This window comes from Balearica regulorum, chromosome 4 (assembly GCF_011004875.1).
Source record: "Balearica regulorum gibbericeps isolate bBalReg1 chromosome 4, bBalReg1.pri, whole genome shotgun sequence".
Lineage (NCBI taxonomy): Eukaryota > Metazoa > Chordata > Aves > Gruiformes > Gruidae > Balearica > Balearica regulorum.
In genome coordinates this window covers 75,758,717-75,774,685 of record NC_046187.1, presented here as the reverse complement: position 1 = coordinate 75,774,685, position 15,969 = coordinate 75,758,717, and the positions used below count along the sequence as shown (strand labels likewise).

General features: G+C 39.1%; 1 protein-coding gene across 1 annotated transcript in view; it reads left to right on the top strand.

Moving 5' to 3' along the window:
* The window catches only part of POLR1A (RNA polymerase I subunit A), a 38,684-nt gene that overhangs the window by 3,947 nt on the left and 18,768 nt on the right, over positions 1 to 15,969 (top strand). Inside the window, exons 5-20 of the mRNA XM_075752746.1 lie at positions 719 to 804; positions 914 to 1,023; positions 2,720 to 2,806; positions 3,502 to 3,604; positions 4,071 to 4,233; positions 5,331 to 5,504; positions 5,702 to 5,824; positions 6,641 to 6,868; positions 8,530 to 8,784; positions 9,213 to 9,404; positions 10,223 to 10,366; positions 10,717 to 10,900; positions 13,010 to 13,092; positions 13,207 to 13,365; positions 13,709 to 13,807; positions 15,688 to 15,840. Coding sequence (XP_075608861.1) covers positions 719 to 804; positions 914 to 1,023; positions 2,720 to 2,806; positions 3,502 to 3,604; positions 4,071 to 4,233; positions 5,331 to 5,504; positions 5,702 to 5,824; positions 6,641 to 6,868; positions 8,530 to 8,784; positions 9,213 to 9,404; positions 10,223 to 10,366; positions 10,717 to 10,900; positions 13,010 to 13,092; positions 13,207 to 13,365; positions 13,709 to 13,807; positions 15,688 to 15,840 — 2,343 coding nt within the window. The remainder of the gene's footprint in view (positions 1 to 718; positions 805 to 913; positions 1,024 to 2,719; positions 2,807 to 3,501; positions 3,605 to 4,070; positions 4,234 to 5,330; positions 5,505 to 5,701; positions 5,825 to 6,640; positions 6,869 to 8,529; positions 8,785 to 9,212; positions 9,405 to 10,222; positions 10,367 to 10,716; positions 10,901 to 13,009; positions 13,093 to 13,206; positions 13,366 to 13,708; positions 13,808 to 15,687; positions 15,841 to 15,969) is intronic.

Here is a 15,969-nt window from a genome sequence, read left to right as displayed (position 1 = left end):
GGGAAATGTTTGATGGTGTAAATATCATACAAAAATAATCTGATACTGCTGTCAGTACATTACCTACAGATGTTGATACTGCTCTGTATGATGCTCCTGCCATTCTGAGCTGCAGAACATTTTTTGAGAACTCATGCATCCATCAAGTTTACAGAATTACTTACAGCGAAATTTTTAGAAAGAATAGCATAATTATAATTAAATTTCATTCCCATTTAAATGCAGTTTAATGTATGTTGTTAGCTAAAGGAAAATACTAGCAAAAAAGATACTTAAAGGTCTAATATCTTAGAGCAGATTTATTTATAAGCCAATTTTAATTCCTTAATCACTTGTTTCAGAACTAACCTTAAGCACTTTGTAAATCATACATTCATGAGCAGTCAAAAGAAGTGATTTTTATCAATCTTCTACCTTCTTAAATCATCATTAGAGAAAAGCTTTAAAATTCAGTACTGATTTGAAAAATAAAGACTATTTATGAAATTAATTTACAAAGGAGTTTGGTGAGCATTGAGGGGTGTAAGTTTCCAGTGAATATGGGAAAACGATGAAAGAACCTTAGAGATCAAGGCATGAATTAAATCAGTACAAGGGTGTGTGTGCATTGATGCTAATAATGTTCGTGTTGATAGTTAACATTAATTCTGTAGTGTTTAACGAGTTCTTCATATCAAATGTTTTAATATATTTTATTAAGTCTTTTTTTTTTAATCAGGTCAAAAATGTATGCGAGTGTAGAAATAAACTGATAGCACAGTTCTGGAAAGCACATATGAGTTCAAAGAAATGTCCAAACTGCAAGTAAGTTTAATTACATGAGGAAGTAAATAGCTGGTGTAAAGTTTAATATTGTGATAATTTCTATTAACTTTTATCTGCCTTTCCTGTTTTGTTTTTTTTCCCCTTTAAGATCTAGGAGATCACTAGTGCGAAAAGAGCACAACAGTAAGCTGACAATAACGTATCCTTCTACTGTGTACCATAAGTCAGGAGAGGAAGGCGTTCTGGGTGAGCCAGCAGGTAAAATATTTGCCTTCTACTCAAAAACGTTTGCATTTACTTTCCTGTACTTAAGATGCACAGATTCCTAGCAGTGACTATGCACTTGTGACTCATTTATAAAAAAATTAAATAAAACAATAAGCTCAGCAGTACAGGAGTACCCAACTCCCTTGAATTTCTTCATTTGCAAGCCTTCTGTGCTTTTGCAGCTTTGAGTGTCTGTATGTCAGGAAAAGAAGAATTGAAGTGGATTTGTGTGTGAGTTATTTAACCCATAGAAAAGATTTATATAGAGAGCTTATTCCGTTTGCTACTCTGTGGTTTAAATACTAGATTAAATCTCTGCAATTGTGGCTGAAGAAGCACCATGTCAGTGATGGGTTTTAAAGCAGAAAGGTCCTATCTCTGCTTTGGTGTGCTATCCATAACACATCCAACAAAGGCAGGAAAGTTTGCATATCCCAGTGTCGCCACTTTTGAGTGACAACTATGATGTCACTCCATTAAATTGTAGGGTGCTACTTTGGGCTTTTTATTTAAGCCCCTTTAGGACTGTCCAAAGTTTGGGGACATGTTTTATTATGCTACTGAAAATAGTTGTTCTGGAGGGTCTGATAAGTTGCCAGATTTCAAACACCTTGCCTTACCTCAGCTTCAAAACCAGGCATGTTCTCACAGTTTCTGTTAACAATCACAGCTGAAGTACGGATAGGAAATGTCTTCCTCCTGTCCGTGTTCAAAAACCAAGGCTGTAACACCTCCTGGTTACTTTTAATTTCAGTGAAGTCTTACATCTTCTGAAATGGGATGGACTAAACAGTAATGTACATTTTGCGTAGCCTGTGTCATGGTTGCTCATTGTATTGAATCTTGGAGGGAGTACTTTTAGCCTTGGCATTGATGCATTCATGTTTGCAGGATGGAAAGGGTTTCTATGTAAAGGAATGGGGAATTGAAGTTTCAGTGTGGAAAAAATCTGTATTTCTGGACCTAAGCCAAAAGAACAGTAGGAAACTTGAGCTCAGGTCATGGGAGAATTGTTTTTCCTCAAGCTGTGTACTCTGGCTTCCCTGGGACATGAGGGCCTGGCCTGCAAGAGAAGTGGAAATTGAGAATCGCTGGCTTAAAAAAAAATAATCTCTGGCTTTAAAAAACAAAAATCTTTCTACTTTTCAGTAGCAAAACCACATGTTTTCCTTTCTCGACAAAATGCAGCTAGCCCAGATTCTACCTTGTAGATGGATTGCTGACTGTCACTATTGTCTGATCCAGCTGGGTATTTTGTGGGAACCTTGATCTCACTGGTAGTACTTGAATCCCACTTCGTGTTCACCAGCTGTAGGTTGACTTTTGATTTGTGTTTTGGTTAATGGATGAGATCATTTGAAGAAGAGGTCCGGCTCACCATTAATCAAACAAAACATAGACTTTAGATGTTGAGTTTTGTTTCAGTTACTTATACTTGTATTTCTTAGTCACAGAAATGGCTTATTTTTCCATACTGGGAAGACTCTTATTTCAGTTAATTTTATATCCAAAGCAAACACGTTAATATTTTAATGTACATGTCAGCCAGTATATTTTGTATGTATTTCCATTCCCTCTCTGAGGTGGAAGCACTTATTTTTTTGCTGTAAGCAAAAAAAAAACCTTTCAAAATAACCTCTTATGATTTTTTTAAAATAAATATTTTATTTTATTTTTTATTTTTCAGCTATTGATGAAAGCCAGTTAGGGAAGAGGGGATACCTGACACCGATGACTGCCAAGGAATACATCCTGGCTCTGTGGAAGAATGAAGGTAATTAATGGTTGTTAAGAGCAATGTTGCTTTGTTTTTTGTATCGTTTAGTGGGCAAAGTCTGCAAATGTTGCCATATGAACTCCTCGTCAAATCTTTGCCATCATTAAAGGCTCCTGGCTGCAAGGTAGATGTTGTGACAGGAGGACTGGTAGCTAGTGAATGCAGAGAGCTGGATTCAATGAATAGTTTGATCAGCTATTCTCAAATTGTGGCTTCCCCTAATCACGATTGTTGTTTACAGAGAATTTGGTGTTCATATGGTTCTGTGCTTAATATTCCCCACAGGTACATTGATTAAAGACTAAGAATGTATTTGGTGGTTTCTTCTTTTGAGTTCCCTGTGCCCTGAATCTGTCTGCAGCTGGCAGGAAAACCCAAAGCAGTTTCACGTATCAGTCACAGCTAGTAGCTGGAAACTGTTTCTTCCTGCTGGTTTTTTTTTTTTTTTTTTTTTTCTTTTGCTCTACACTGTATTTCTGCTTAGAGTTGTTTCTAAAAAAAACATTTATGTGACCAAAAAGAACAATGGCAATTCTTTCTAAAGTATGCCTAAATGTTTTTATTTTAAACAAGCTTGCTCATATTTAACTTAGCAGATGCTTTTGGCTTCATTGACCAAATGTATCTAGGGGTTTGGATTCCCAAACAATAGCACTGATAATGAGTTTATTTTTTCCATGTTATCTTTTTAGGTTTCTTTTTGCGTTATCTCTTCCCTGGGATGGATCCCCATGAGAGTTCAGGATTCAGTCCAGACATGTTTTTTTTAGATCTACTTGTGGTTCCGCCTTCAAGGTAAGATATCCCCAAAAAAACTTCTCTAGAAATCGTGGGGTTTAGCACATACTGTTTGCAGGAGTCAGAGATGCAAACACCTATAGTACAGACACTGGTCTGCTAAAGTGTCAGTGGAGTGTTAAGAAAATTTAAAAAATCGCAGCAGTAACTGATGATAAGTTTTATTATAATTTCAAATGAGTTTGTTAGAGGACTGAAATATTAATTATAAAAAATGTATTTTAATATTAGTATTTTAAATTATTACAGACTATTATAACTGTGTAATACTGGTAGAATTTCTTGCTAAGGAATCATTCCTCTTTTATGACTGTCCTAGTAAAATATGTGAATCTTCAAATGCTCATTGTTAGTTTATAGGGATTATTTTTCATGCAATGAAGACTTAGCTGAGAATGTTTAAGATGTATCATGCTACTGTTCAGTGGCTTTAATCTTCTAAATTAATTTTGATCTGCTGTAGATATCGTCCCATAAATCGTGTTGGAGACCGACTGTTTACAAATGGCCAGACAGTGAACTTGCAGGCTGTCATGAAAGATGCCAAAATGATACGGAAGCTCTTGGTTTTCATGGCAAAAGAACAATGTCAGCCAATAAAAATTACAGATGAAGAAATCCAAACAGTAAGATTTGCGGGTTATCTTAGTCTTTGCTTTTTGGATATGCGGATTGAGTTCAGGTAGGGTCCTGTTTAAACTGTTCCAATAGCAGCTTTTGCCTGGGCTGTTGGAGGTGTTCTCCATAGGGTTTTTTTGTTTGGTTTTTTTTTTCCTCATGCCTCTTTCCACTAACCTGCCTGGTGCAAAGGGGAAAACATTTTACACAGATTCCTTCAGTCATGGTTTTTGTATTAGATTACTGTATGTGAGACATAACGGGCTCCTGTTACTGGAGAATGAAATATGGACAGCAGGAACAGTTCATAATAAAACTTCTCTAGCATCTCGTTGAATGAAAAATTATGGGGGGGGGAAAAGCCACTTTATCTTCTAAGCCTAGTAGAGCCAATTGTGATCCTGGTTGGTTTTGACCATTGATGTCTAAATAGAACCAGAAAACTCACAAATAACATTGATTAGTGACAACGCTTGTTTACTACTGATGAGTTCATGTGGTCGTAGAGTGGTAAATAATAATGTATGTCACTGTGCCTCTCTTCATATTTGTTCTTGAATTGTATTATAGAGGGTTCTTTGATACCGGACTTAGTTTTGACTGAACTTGATTTACATCCCGAGTGTAAAACACTTTGAAAACATTTTTAGTTACTCAGAATTTAGCCACTAGGTGGAGATATGTTCTTAAAACGTTTGGGGTGACAGAAGGTTAATGCGTTTTGGATGTGACTGGTATACTGACTTTCAGACTGTGAAAACAAAGTGGTGTAGGTGATGAAAGCTCTTGGATTTACATTATTTTTATCTAAGAATAGGACTTTCTGGTAGCACAGTGATTCATAGCACAGACTGACTCACCAGTAATACCTAATTTGGAAAGAAGAATGTCATTTATCAGAAGATGATTGATTAGCAATCATCTTTTAAAATCCCACTGGTATATGTAGCTGTGCTGTTTGGAGATCTCCCATCCAAGTCAGGTTTATAAAGCTTGACAGCAGACCTGTCCAAGGCACTTGGTTGTAATAATTTGAAAGTTAAGTTTACATTGTTAATAGTGGTTTGGTTTTGTTTGGGTTTTTTTTTAATTTCTGTTTCTGTAGGAAACAGGAGACAATAATGAACCTCTGGACCATTCTGTCCTGACGATGATTCCAGGACAGACCATTGCAGATAAGCTGTACAACGCTTGGATTCGTCTTCAGAGCCATGTCAACATTGTATTTGATAGTGACATGGACAAACTAATGACAGAAAAATACCCTGGTATTCGTCAGGTGGGTAGCAGGCAGAATCTTAGAAACTTTGTGTGTCACAGACAGTTAAAAGAAGAGAAGTTGATGGAATAAGGAAAAGGTGAAATATTTGTGGTTAGTATGTTGGCCTTTTCATGATACTCATCACTATAATATCTGGAGAATCTATCTGGTGTTGCATGCTTTCACATTTTAATAATTTACTTCTGTTTTCAAAGCTATTGGAGAAAAAGGAAGGATTGTTCCGCAAGCACATGATGGGAAAGCGCGTGGATTTTGCTGCTCGATCAGTCATTTGTCCAGATATGTACATTGGTACCAATGAGATTGGCATTCCTATGGTAAGAATAAATAAAGGAGTGTTTCTTTTTGGTACAGCTGGGACTAAACTACACCGTAACACTTTCAGCTACATAGCAAACAGTTTAAAATGTAGAGATGTTCTGACTCATCTGGACTCTTTCGTCCCCAGTGCATCATAGCTGTATGTTACCATCATGTGTTAATAAAGAAGGAGCATTGAAGAGCAGGAAATTCTTCCTGTTACACTGAACACCACATCTAGGAAAGAGGATTAAAAAAAAGAAGCAGCTGTTCTTGCTTCCTGGTATTATGAATTGGTGCAGACTTTCTAAGTAGATCCGTTTCTGCTGTGGTCTTTGTACAGTGTATCTTGTAACAACTATGGCGGCCATTAAGAACAGGGCATAACAACATCACCAACTTCATTTGTCTGTAATGATTTTTAACCACTGAGATGACGCCAAGCCTGAATTGGAGCTTTTCATTATATCATCTTTTCTGCTTGCCTATCTGCGAGTGGTGGCTCTGGTGATAATGGGCTTTTTCTCCATATTTGTCTGTTTACAGAATCTAAAATTATGCTTTCTTTTTTTTTAGTTGCTAATTTAGTTTTCTTTTTCTACTGCAGTAGAAAATAGTAAAAAGGACATAATTTCTATTCTCATGGTAGAGGATTTTAAAACAGAAATACATTTATTTGGTAGGCTGAGGAGGAGATGCATCCAACAGCTTAAAGTAATTTATGTTTACATTGTATGAGTTAACATTTGACACTATTTTCTCAGTGACTTAGTACTGTTTTAAGCCAAAGTTGAACAACTTGATATTTCTCTCCTCTTTTCCCTCCTGTCTAGGTATTTGCTACCAAACTGACTTATCCTCAGCCAGTCACTCCCTGGAATGTCAAAGAGCTGAGGCAGGCTGTCATAAATGGCCCAAAGGTTCACCCTGGGGCCTCTATGGTCATTAACGAAGATGGATCTCGGACAGTACTGAGTGCGAGCAGCCTGACCCAGAGGGAAGCTATAGCTAAGCAGCTCCTCACTCCTTCTTCAGGCGCGCCCCAGTCAGGACTGAAGATTGTGAGTACGACAAAGGACTTGTCACAGCCCTCCTACACCTGTGGTGGTTTTTTTTTTAAATAATAATAATATTGGCCTTGCTAGTGATTCCAATGGGCCCGCTCACAAAGATTTGCAGGGCAGGGTTATCTTGTCTTTTAGTAGGTGGCTGAGAAAAAGTTGCGGGGTGGGAAGAAAAACTTGATGCTTATTCAAATTCTAAAAAGCATTTTTCCATCCTGAATTTTACTCTCGTCTTAATATTCAGTATGTGACATTCATCTTGCCAAGATGCAGAGTAGTCTTTCTTTGCAGCTGAGTATTCTTGGGAAGTCTTAGCAGTATGGAAGATAAAATACTGCTTTCATCTTATGCTTTTATGTCCCCTTGCCTCCCCATCCTTCTCAGCAAATTCTATTTTTTTTTTTTCCCTCTCCTCTAGAAATATTAGATAGGTTCTGTACTTGGAGCAGTTTTTTGGTGGTAGGCTGAAATTCAGTATACTTGTAGAGTAGGTACAATGCAGGCAGTTGATGTGACATCTTCCAGGAGTGGAGTGGTTATGTATGAAGCAGAGTCCTCTGTTCTGTCAGCCATGCTGGTAGTGGCACTAACCAGGGGAGGAGTGGTCTGTGTTTTAGCTGACTGCTGTAACCTGGCATCCATCTTCCCATCACCATCTCATTTTACAGATGACAAAACAAGAAATAACCACACTGATATCCATCTGTTTGTAGAAACATCTACATTTGTGAAATGCTTAGTGCTTACACCAGTTGTTTCATTGGAGCTGCTGGAGGGTTTCAGTTTTCTGTGCTATGACTTAATCAGCCTTTGCAACTTCTTAATAACTGTATCTTCATCCCTTGCAAGAGTTGAGAACTTATTGTTTAGCTGCTAGGGCAAAAGTTTTGGTGATGAGTAGTCCTTTTGTAATGTCTGTTACGTATACCCCTGTCTTGAATAGAGGTGCGGTATAGATTTAATGTTTAAGACTGAGTATTTCTGTGATGTCAGATCTCTCAGAACCTCTCACAGAGGTAAATGTAGCCACTTAGACTGTACAAACAGCTTATCGTACTCCCATTGATAATCACTTAAATGGATATATGGGTATTACTGACAGAGAAATTAAAAATAGACTGTTTTGAGAGAGACTGTTCTACATAAGAATATAGTGTGTTGTACTCAAACCTCAAATTGTAACTTGGAGATCCTTGACCTCTGCTTCAGCTACTGGGTCATATTATTACTTTATTCTAGGATGCTGAGTGCTGAGTGTATCGTGACAGGTACTATCAATTCAGCCCAGTGGGCCTTGGATAAATAGTTTATTTTCTCATTTACAAATGGCATAATTTTCTTTCTTTTTCAGTCTCCTCTCCCTTGGCAATATAGGGATTAAAGAGATTGATAGAGTGTGGCTTGCATGCTGTTAACTTGGTTTCATCACTGTGGTTTGTGGGAGTTAATGGAGGATATGCAGCCTTAGAGTGTGGTTTGGTGGAGAGCAGAGGGTGTTCAGGGACAAACAGTCTTGATTCTCTTACAAAGAATCTCTTTTGCGCAGAACATTAATACTAGAAATAAAATGGTTTGGATGTGTGTGTATTTTAAGATGCAGCCTTTTCAGAGGCATGCATGGAAATGACTTATAGGCAGCAACCAAAATTCTCTTGCAGGTATGTCGACATATTAAAAATGGAGATGTCCTTTTACTGAACCGCCAGCCCACTCTTCATAGACCCTCCATCCAAGCTCACCGGGCCCGAATCCTGCCTGGAGAAAAAGTGCTGAGGCTTCACTACGCCAACTGCAAGGCTTACAATGCTGATTTCGATGGTGATGAAATGAATGCCCATTTTCCACAGAGTGAGCTGGGTAGAGCAGAGGCCTACACCTTAGCCTTTACTGATGAACAATATCTAGTTCCAAAGGTAAGTACAACTATCAGATAAATCTATTCCTCCACATTGTTTGATATTTTTTTGTTTTGTCTAATGATAGATTGATTTTATTTTTTTAATTATTTTTACTTATTTTTCATTTATTCCCCATTCCTTTTCTGTCTCCACTTATTGCCAGTCTTGCTCTTTCTCAACATATTCTTGTTGTGGCATTGTTGCTTGCTTCTCAACTACTCAAACTCAGTTGTTCTCTTCTAGAGAAAGCGCATCACATCCAAACAATCTTGTTCCTTTTAATGTCAATGTCCAGAAGAGATTTAGTAGAAAGTTGTGCTGTGATGACAAGTTTGTTACAAATGACTGTAGTGTTTTTATCCAGCTGGAATAATTTTGAGAGCTGCTAGCACACGATTTATTACCCCCTCCAACCCTTTCTTTTTCTTTTTAAATCTCTTTAGGATGGGAAGCCGCTTCCTGGCTTGATCCAGGATCACATGATTTCTGGAGTTAGCATGACAATCCGGGGATGCTTTTTCACCAGAGAACAATATATGGAGCTTGTTTACCGAGGACTAACAGACAAAAAAGGAAGAATTAAAATCTTTCCTCCTGCCATTATGAAACCACAGCGATTATGGACAGGAAAGCAGGTAGTTTATAATTTACTGGGTTAAAGAATGCTGGTGGTGCCAAAGTAAGCATAATGCTAATGTTTAAACCAGTGCTGCTGTGGGTTGCTGAAAAGCCAGATCCCATCATTTAATCAACACAACGTAGATCTTGGTGTGTGTTATTGAGCTATGAGCATCATCTTTCATTTAAAATGACAGTATTAGAATAGTACTTCTTCTTGCTGCTCTGAACACTGTTGCAGATAGAAGTAGAAGGGTGCAGTTTACAGGCATGGAACAGAGAAGGAATTTGTTGCTTGTAGTAAACTGAGTTATGCCAGTCAGTGCTTTTGAATCTCTGAACTTAAAGGTTGTACGTAAATATTCTGGTATTTGACTTTTTGGTTGAGGTCATCATTAGGTTGGTGTAATATCTGGGAGGCCCAAGTGAGTGCTTCACTTTCTATTGTTTAAGAGAGTTTAACGTTCAGTCCAAGTATTATGTCTCATAGCAGAGTAGGGGAAATTCTCTCCCTAGTTTTTCCTGTAAAGCCCAACATACAACTTTTTTTAAAAAAAATAATATATATGTGTATATATTTCATTATTGGAAAAAATCTTTGGTGCTATATGTTTCTGAATAATTATGTGTCTCAGCTTATTGATCTTTCAAAGGCTGGAGTAGCAAGAAGATATTCCTGTCTTGTAAACTTCAGATTTCCAAGCTGTTGAAGCTTTGGTGTCAGTGGAAAAAATACATACAGGATATTGCTTTTCTCCTCCATGCCAAACTCTTTATGTTGAGAAGTGAATATAGGAAATAAATAGTTCCTGCCACTCTTCCTGCTTCTTTATAGGTTGTTTCTACATTGTTAATAAACATCATTCCAGAAAAACACGTCCCACTGAATTTGACTGGGAAAGCTAAGATTGGTGGAAGAGCCTGGGTAAAGGGACCTGCAAACAAGCATCTAAATCTTGATTCAATGTGTGAATCTCAGGTATGCTGGGGCAGCAACTCTGGAGGCTGGGCTGGGATGTATGGTAATAAAATTGCATATAGAGTAGAGGAATGGGAAGGGAAGCAGGGGAATTCCATCTGGTTTTGTTAGACCATGTGTCTTCCTTGTTTGACTTTATAGATGGAAAATACAGATTGTGTTAGAAGTTCTATTTCTACTATAAATTCTGACCATATTCAGGTAATCTGACCATATTTAACCGTTCACCAATATGTGGGCTTTTAAAACTTTTTATTAAACCTATTTTCATGCAGATTACACAGAAAAACCTGTAGAGCTCATAAGATCGAAATTTCTGTTTTCCTGAATAACTGTGTTTTATTTTTCAGGTTATTATTAGAAATGGGGAATTACTGTGTGGAGTCTTGGACAAAGCTCACTTTGGCAGCTCTGCCTATGGCCTGGTCCACTGTTGCTATGAAATCTACGGAGGTGAAACTAGTGGGAAAGTGCTAACATGTCTAGGACGCCTCTTTACTGCTTATCTGCAGCTGTACAGGGGATTTACACTGGGTGAGTAACACAAGGACTACTTCGCTAGTGCTGTAGTGTAGCATCTCCTGAGGTATATAAGAGATGTTGCACATAATACATGTAAAAGTTCTGTAAATGACGTTTTGCAAGACTGTCCTTGAGTGGGATAGCTGTTCACCAACCTTTTTCTTCTTTTTTTTTTTTTTTTTTTCCCCCTGGTTGGTTCATAGCTGGCCTTCTAACCAGAAAGAGAAAGTATAATCTTGAGTACGTCCATGAAGTCCCACCTAGTCAAAGTGTACACAGTCTAAATGTCTTGTGTTGAAGTTTTGTTTAGATCAAAACCTCTTGTGAGTCTATGTTGGTTTTGCTTCTCTGAAAAAGAACTGTTGCGTAGCAACCAGAACAACAGATAAAGCAAGATGGAGGAACTTTTCGGGGTTATTAGTCAAGTCTTGCATATCGTGTTCTACTGTAAATCTTTTGGTAAATGTTTGACTTTCATTATAGCTTTGCAAACTCACACAAAAATGCACTCAGCAGGAGATAAAAATTTGACCCTCACTGTACTCTCTCTTCTTGCAATACTTGAAGTATTTCAAATTACCATGTGGAGCTTCACATGACGGTTTTATACTAATGAAATACTTACAGTGTATAGCAGCAGGAGGGTTTAAATTGGCTTTTATCTGAAGGCACAATATGATCATTATGATCATTTAGATTTAGGTAGGCATGGTCAAGTGGTAGACAGCAGTAGTGAGGAACCAAGACTGTTGTGAGCCAAGAAAAAGGGAGAGAGAGATCTGTTGAAGTGAGGACGGTGATTAATTGACCGTAAAACACAGAAAATATGTCTTGAGAGCCAGGGTGCAAAAACTAGTTAGGCAAAGATAATGAGCCTGGGCTCACTAGGTAGTTAAAACAGAAAAAGAGAAGTGGGATTGGAGCAGGAGTCTGGGATTTGGTGAAGGTGAGGTAATGCAGGACTGAGCAAAATGAGACTCTGGGATGAGATGAATAAGGTTCAGGAGAAGGAGATAAAGTAGAAGAGACAAGGTTGTAATGGTAAAAGGAGAGCAGGGCTGGACAGAAAGAGTGAGGATAGAGGGACATGTGACAGGGCCATGTAAATGTGTGTGCAACTCACTAGTAAAGTGTCCCACTTGTCCCCCTACAACTGCTGTGCATGTGGCCTGGGAGGAACCTCTGGAGGTCACCTAACGCAGCTCCCAGCTCAAAGCAAGTCCTGCCAGATGAGCTTGCACAGGGCTGTGTCCAGTCAAGTTGCAAATATCTCCAGGGTGATTGTACAACCTCTTTGGGTCCCTGTGCCAGCATTTGATCGTCAAAATTATTTTCCTCTTGAAGAAAATTTTGTTTCCTTGTATCTCTAAAGGACAAACACATCTTTCAGCCCCTCCTCATGCATAGTGTGCTTCAGCCACTTTAGTGACCATTTTAGAGACTTTCGCAGAACTCCGTAGCTTACAGGAATTAGGGTTCCAACCTTTGGTTCGTTCTAAGCTGTTCTCCTGGTCCTGTCATCACAAGGGTCTGTATCTTTAGTTTGCCTTTGTAAAAAGCTAGGAAATAACAGATTCTGCAAAGTTCAGCTAATAGGAACATTGAAGTGGATGGAAGAGAAAAAACAGTTTGATGTGGCTGGCCTGTAACAGGTTTGTTGTGTGCAAGGGCGCTGATTAAGATTTTATAGACACTGTTGAAGTTAAGACTTCTTAAGTTAGAGAGTTGATTTTGCACCCTTAGTGCTTAGCTTAATTGATCTTGCATGTTTTGTTCACAGCCTGTGCCTTCTCCCTTAAAAAGCCAAACAGAATTACCTTTCTTGTCAAACTGCAGTTAGCTTGATTTTAACAATTATTGTATTTTTAGTTAGAGTCATAGAATCATTTAGGTTGGAAAAGACCTTTAAGATCATCAAGTTCAACCGTTAACCTAGCACTGCCAAATCTACCACTAAACTATGTCCCTAAGCGCCACATCTGCCCGTCTTTTAAATTAAATTAAATTGTGAATTTCTTTTCCAGCTCCTTGCTCTCAAAATCCCTGACACTAAATGTGGTTCCTTTCTCAATTGTTTTTCCACTTTGGATCGTTATGTGGTCTGTCTCTCTTCTTTAACAGGGATTGAAGATATTTTGGTTAAACCTGAAGCAGACTACAAAAGACAAAAAATCATTGAAAACTCAAGCCAGCATGGTATTGAAGTAAGCCTGTCTTGCAGAATTTTTCTTTTCCCCCCATAATTAAAAATTTTTGAAATCCTACCCTTTTTAATCATGTCTGCTTAGCACCTAAAAAACCCCACATTTTACTTCCAGGCTGTTCGAGCTGCTCTTCATTTGCCAGAAACAGCATCATGTGAGGAGGTCCAAGGGAAATGGCAGGATGCCCATCTCTGCAAAGACCAGAGGGATTTTAACATGGTTGATCTGAAATTCAAGGAGGAAGTAAACAATTACAACAATGAAGTTAACAAGGTTGGCATCGAGGCATCTGCGTATACTAATCTTGTTTGGAGACTTTCTTATTAAGTTAATGTTGATGAGAGCTGCCTGACTGGAGGCAGTTCTGGAGGCTGAAGCTTTCTACCTGTCCCTAGGATGAGGTTTCACATACTGCCTTGCCACTGCACCTCAACCATCTCCTCCCTGAATGAGAAAATGGCTTAGTATTCAAGACACTTTTAAAATTATAAATAGGAATCTTTGTGATTTACTCATCATTTCACTTTCTTAAAGCCTTCAACAGGAATTGCTTTGGCTCATTATTTTATTAATAATAGTTTGGTTTTATTCCCTTCATCCCACCACAACTCTTTAGGTTTGCATGCCCCTCGGTCTCCACAGGAGCTTTCCAGAGAACAATTTGCAGTTGATGGTACAGTCAGGAGCCAAAGGATCCACTGTAAATACAATGCAGGTAACGACAGCTAGAATACTTAGCAGCTACATCTGTTGATGTGATTTGTCCTAGAATGTAAGCTATTGAGAAGTTGTGTGGCTGTCTACCAGCACCGTTCAACATCTTTGTCGGCGACATGGACAGTGGCATCGAGTGCACCCTCAGCAAGTTTGCCGACGACACCAAGCTGCGTGGTGTGGTCGACACGTTGGAGGGAAGGGATGCCATCCAGAGGGACCTTGACAGGCTGGAGAGGTGGGCCCGTGCAAACCGCATAAAGTTCAGCAAGGGCAGGTGCAAGGTCCTGCATGTGGTTCGGCACAATCCCAAGCACGACTATAGGCTGGGCGAGGAATGGATTGAAAGGAGCCCTGAGGAGAAGGACTTGGGGGTATTGATTGATGAGAAGCTCAACATGAGCTGGCAGTGTGCGCTTGCAGCCCAGAAAGCCAACCGTGTCCTGGGCTGCATCAAAAGAGGGGTGACCAGCAGGTCGAGGGAGGGGATCCTGCCCCTCTACTCCACTCTTGTGAGACCCCACCTGGAGTACTGCGTCCAGCTCTGGGGACCCCAGTACAGGAGAGACATGGAGCTGTTGGAGAGAGTCCAGAGGAGGGTCACGAGGATGATCAGAGGGCTGGAGCACCTCTCCTATGAGGACAGGCTGAGAGAGCTGGGGTTGTTCAGCCTGGAGAAGAGAAGGCTCTGGGGACATCTAATTGCGGCCTTCTGGTACCTGAAGGGGGCCTACAGGAAAGATGGTGAGGGACTGGTTATGAGGGAGTGTAGTGACAGGACAAGGGGTAATGGGTTCAAGCTGAAGGAGGGTCGATTTAGATTAGATGTTAGAAAGAAATTCTTTACTGTTAGAGTGGTGAGGCACTGGCACAGGTTGCCCAGAGAGGTCGTGGAGGCCCCATCCTTGGAAGTGTTTAAGACCAGGTTGGATTGGGCTTTGGGCAACGTGGTCTAGTGGAGGGTGTCCCTGCCCATGGCAGGGGGGTTGGACCTAGATGATCTTTAAGGTCCCTTCCAACCCAAACCATTCTATGATTCTATGATTCTAATACCAAAGCAAGATTTTTATTCTGAGCTTTGGGGATGGAGGCCCTTGGCATGGAAAAATTTTAGAAGGATGTAATAAAGACTTCAGAGGGTGATGGAGGAGAGTTAATTTCCATTATAACCTTCTATTTTTGCATCATTTCTTAGTACATTAGGATTTACGTCCTTGTTAGCAGGAATGCTGCAGATAATACAAACAAAATGTAGGAGAAAGAGAACTTTTCCTGGTCTCTGTTGGAGTCTGACCGCTCTGTTTCCTTCTTCCACAACTGAATAGGAACAACTAAATCTTAGTTTGATTTTGTTAGATATGGCAAGGATACTTTCTCATTTTGCCTTCTACAATTCAGACACCCAGCAATAAAAGATATATAAAAAAGCCATCTAAAATTCTGTGTCTGAGAGAGAATGACCAAAGCTCAAGAGAGAGTGAGTTTTGTTTTGGGGTTTTTTGTTCTGATTTTAGTACACTGCTGAGAGGTGGAGAGGGTAATGTAGGGACCTAAAAAATTTTTACGATATGTTTAGATTCACATCTCTTTGTACTGAAATAAACATACAGAATGAGAATGGAAATGGAAATGCTGAGGATGAGTCAGGGGACTGGAATAACTAAAAAGACCAGATGAGGACCAGATGAGATCTACATGCCTTTTCTACCCATCAGTAGCAAGAACATTTAATGAACATGTTGACATTTAGTTAAAGAACATTTAATGAACACTTTAAATTTTTTACTACATTTTTCTAAGAAAAATTGTCAAATTCATGCAAGCAAAAAGTTGGATGGAAAAGTGATAGTGATGTTTCCCTTTTTTCCTGTCCACATCTAGATTTCTTGTTTGCTGGGCCAGATTGAGTTGGAAGGTCGAAGACCCCCACTGATGGCATCTGGCAAATCGCTGCCATGTTTCCAGCCTTACGATTTTTCCCCTAGCTCAGGAGGATTTGTGACTGGCAGATTTCTCACTGGGATCAAACCTTCTGTAAGTTTAATACTGCTTGTGCTTATACTGAAGCTTATATAAATCTTGGTATTTTAATGCAGTGTGTGCAATTATAGATAAATAAGCTTTGTTAACCCTACTTTCCTATGTGGCTTTTGAGAAAGAACA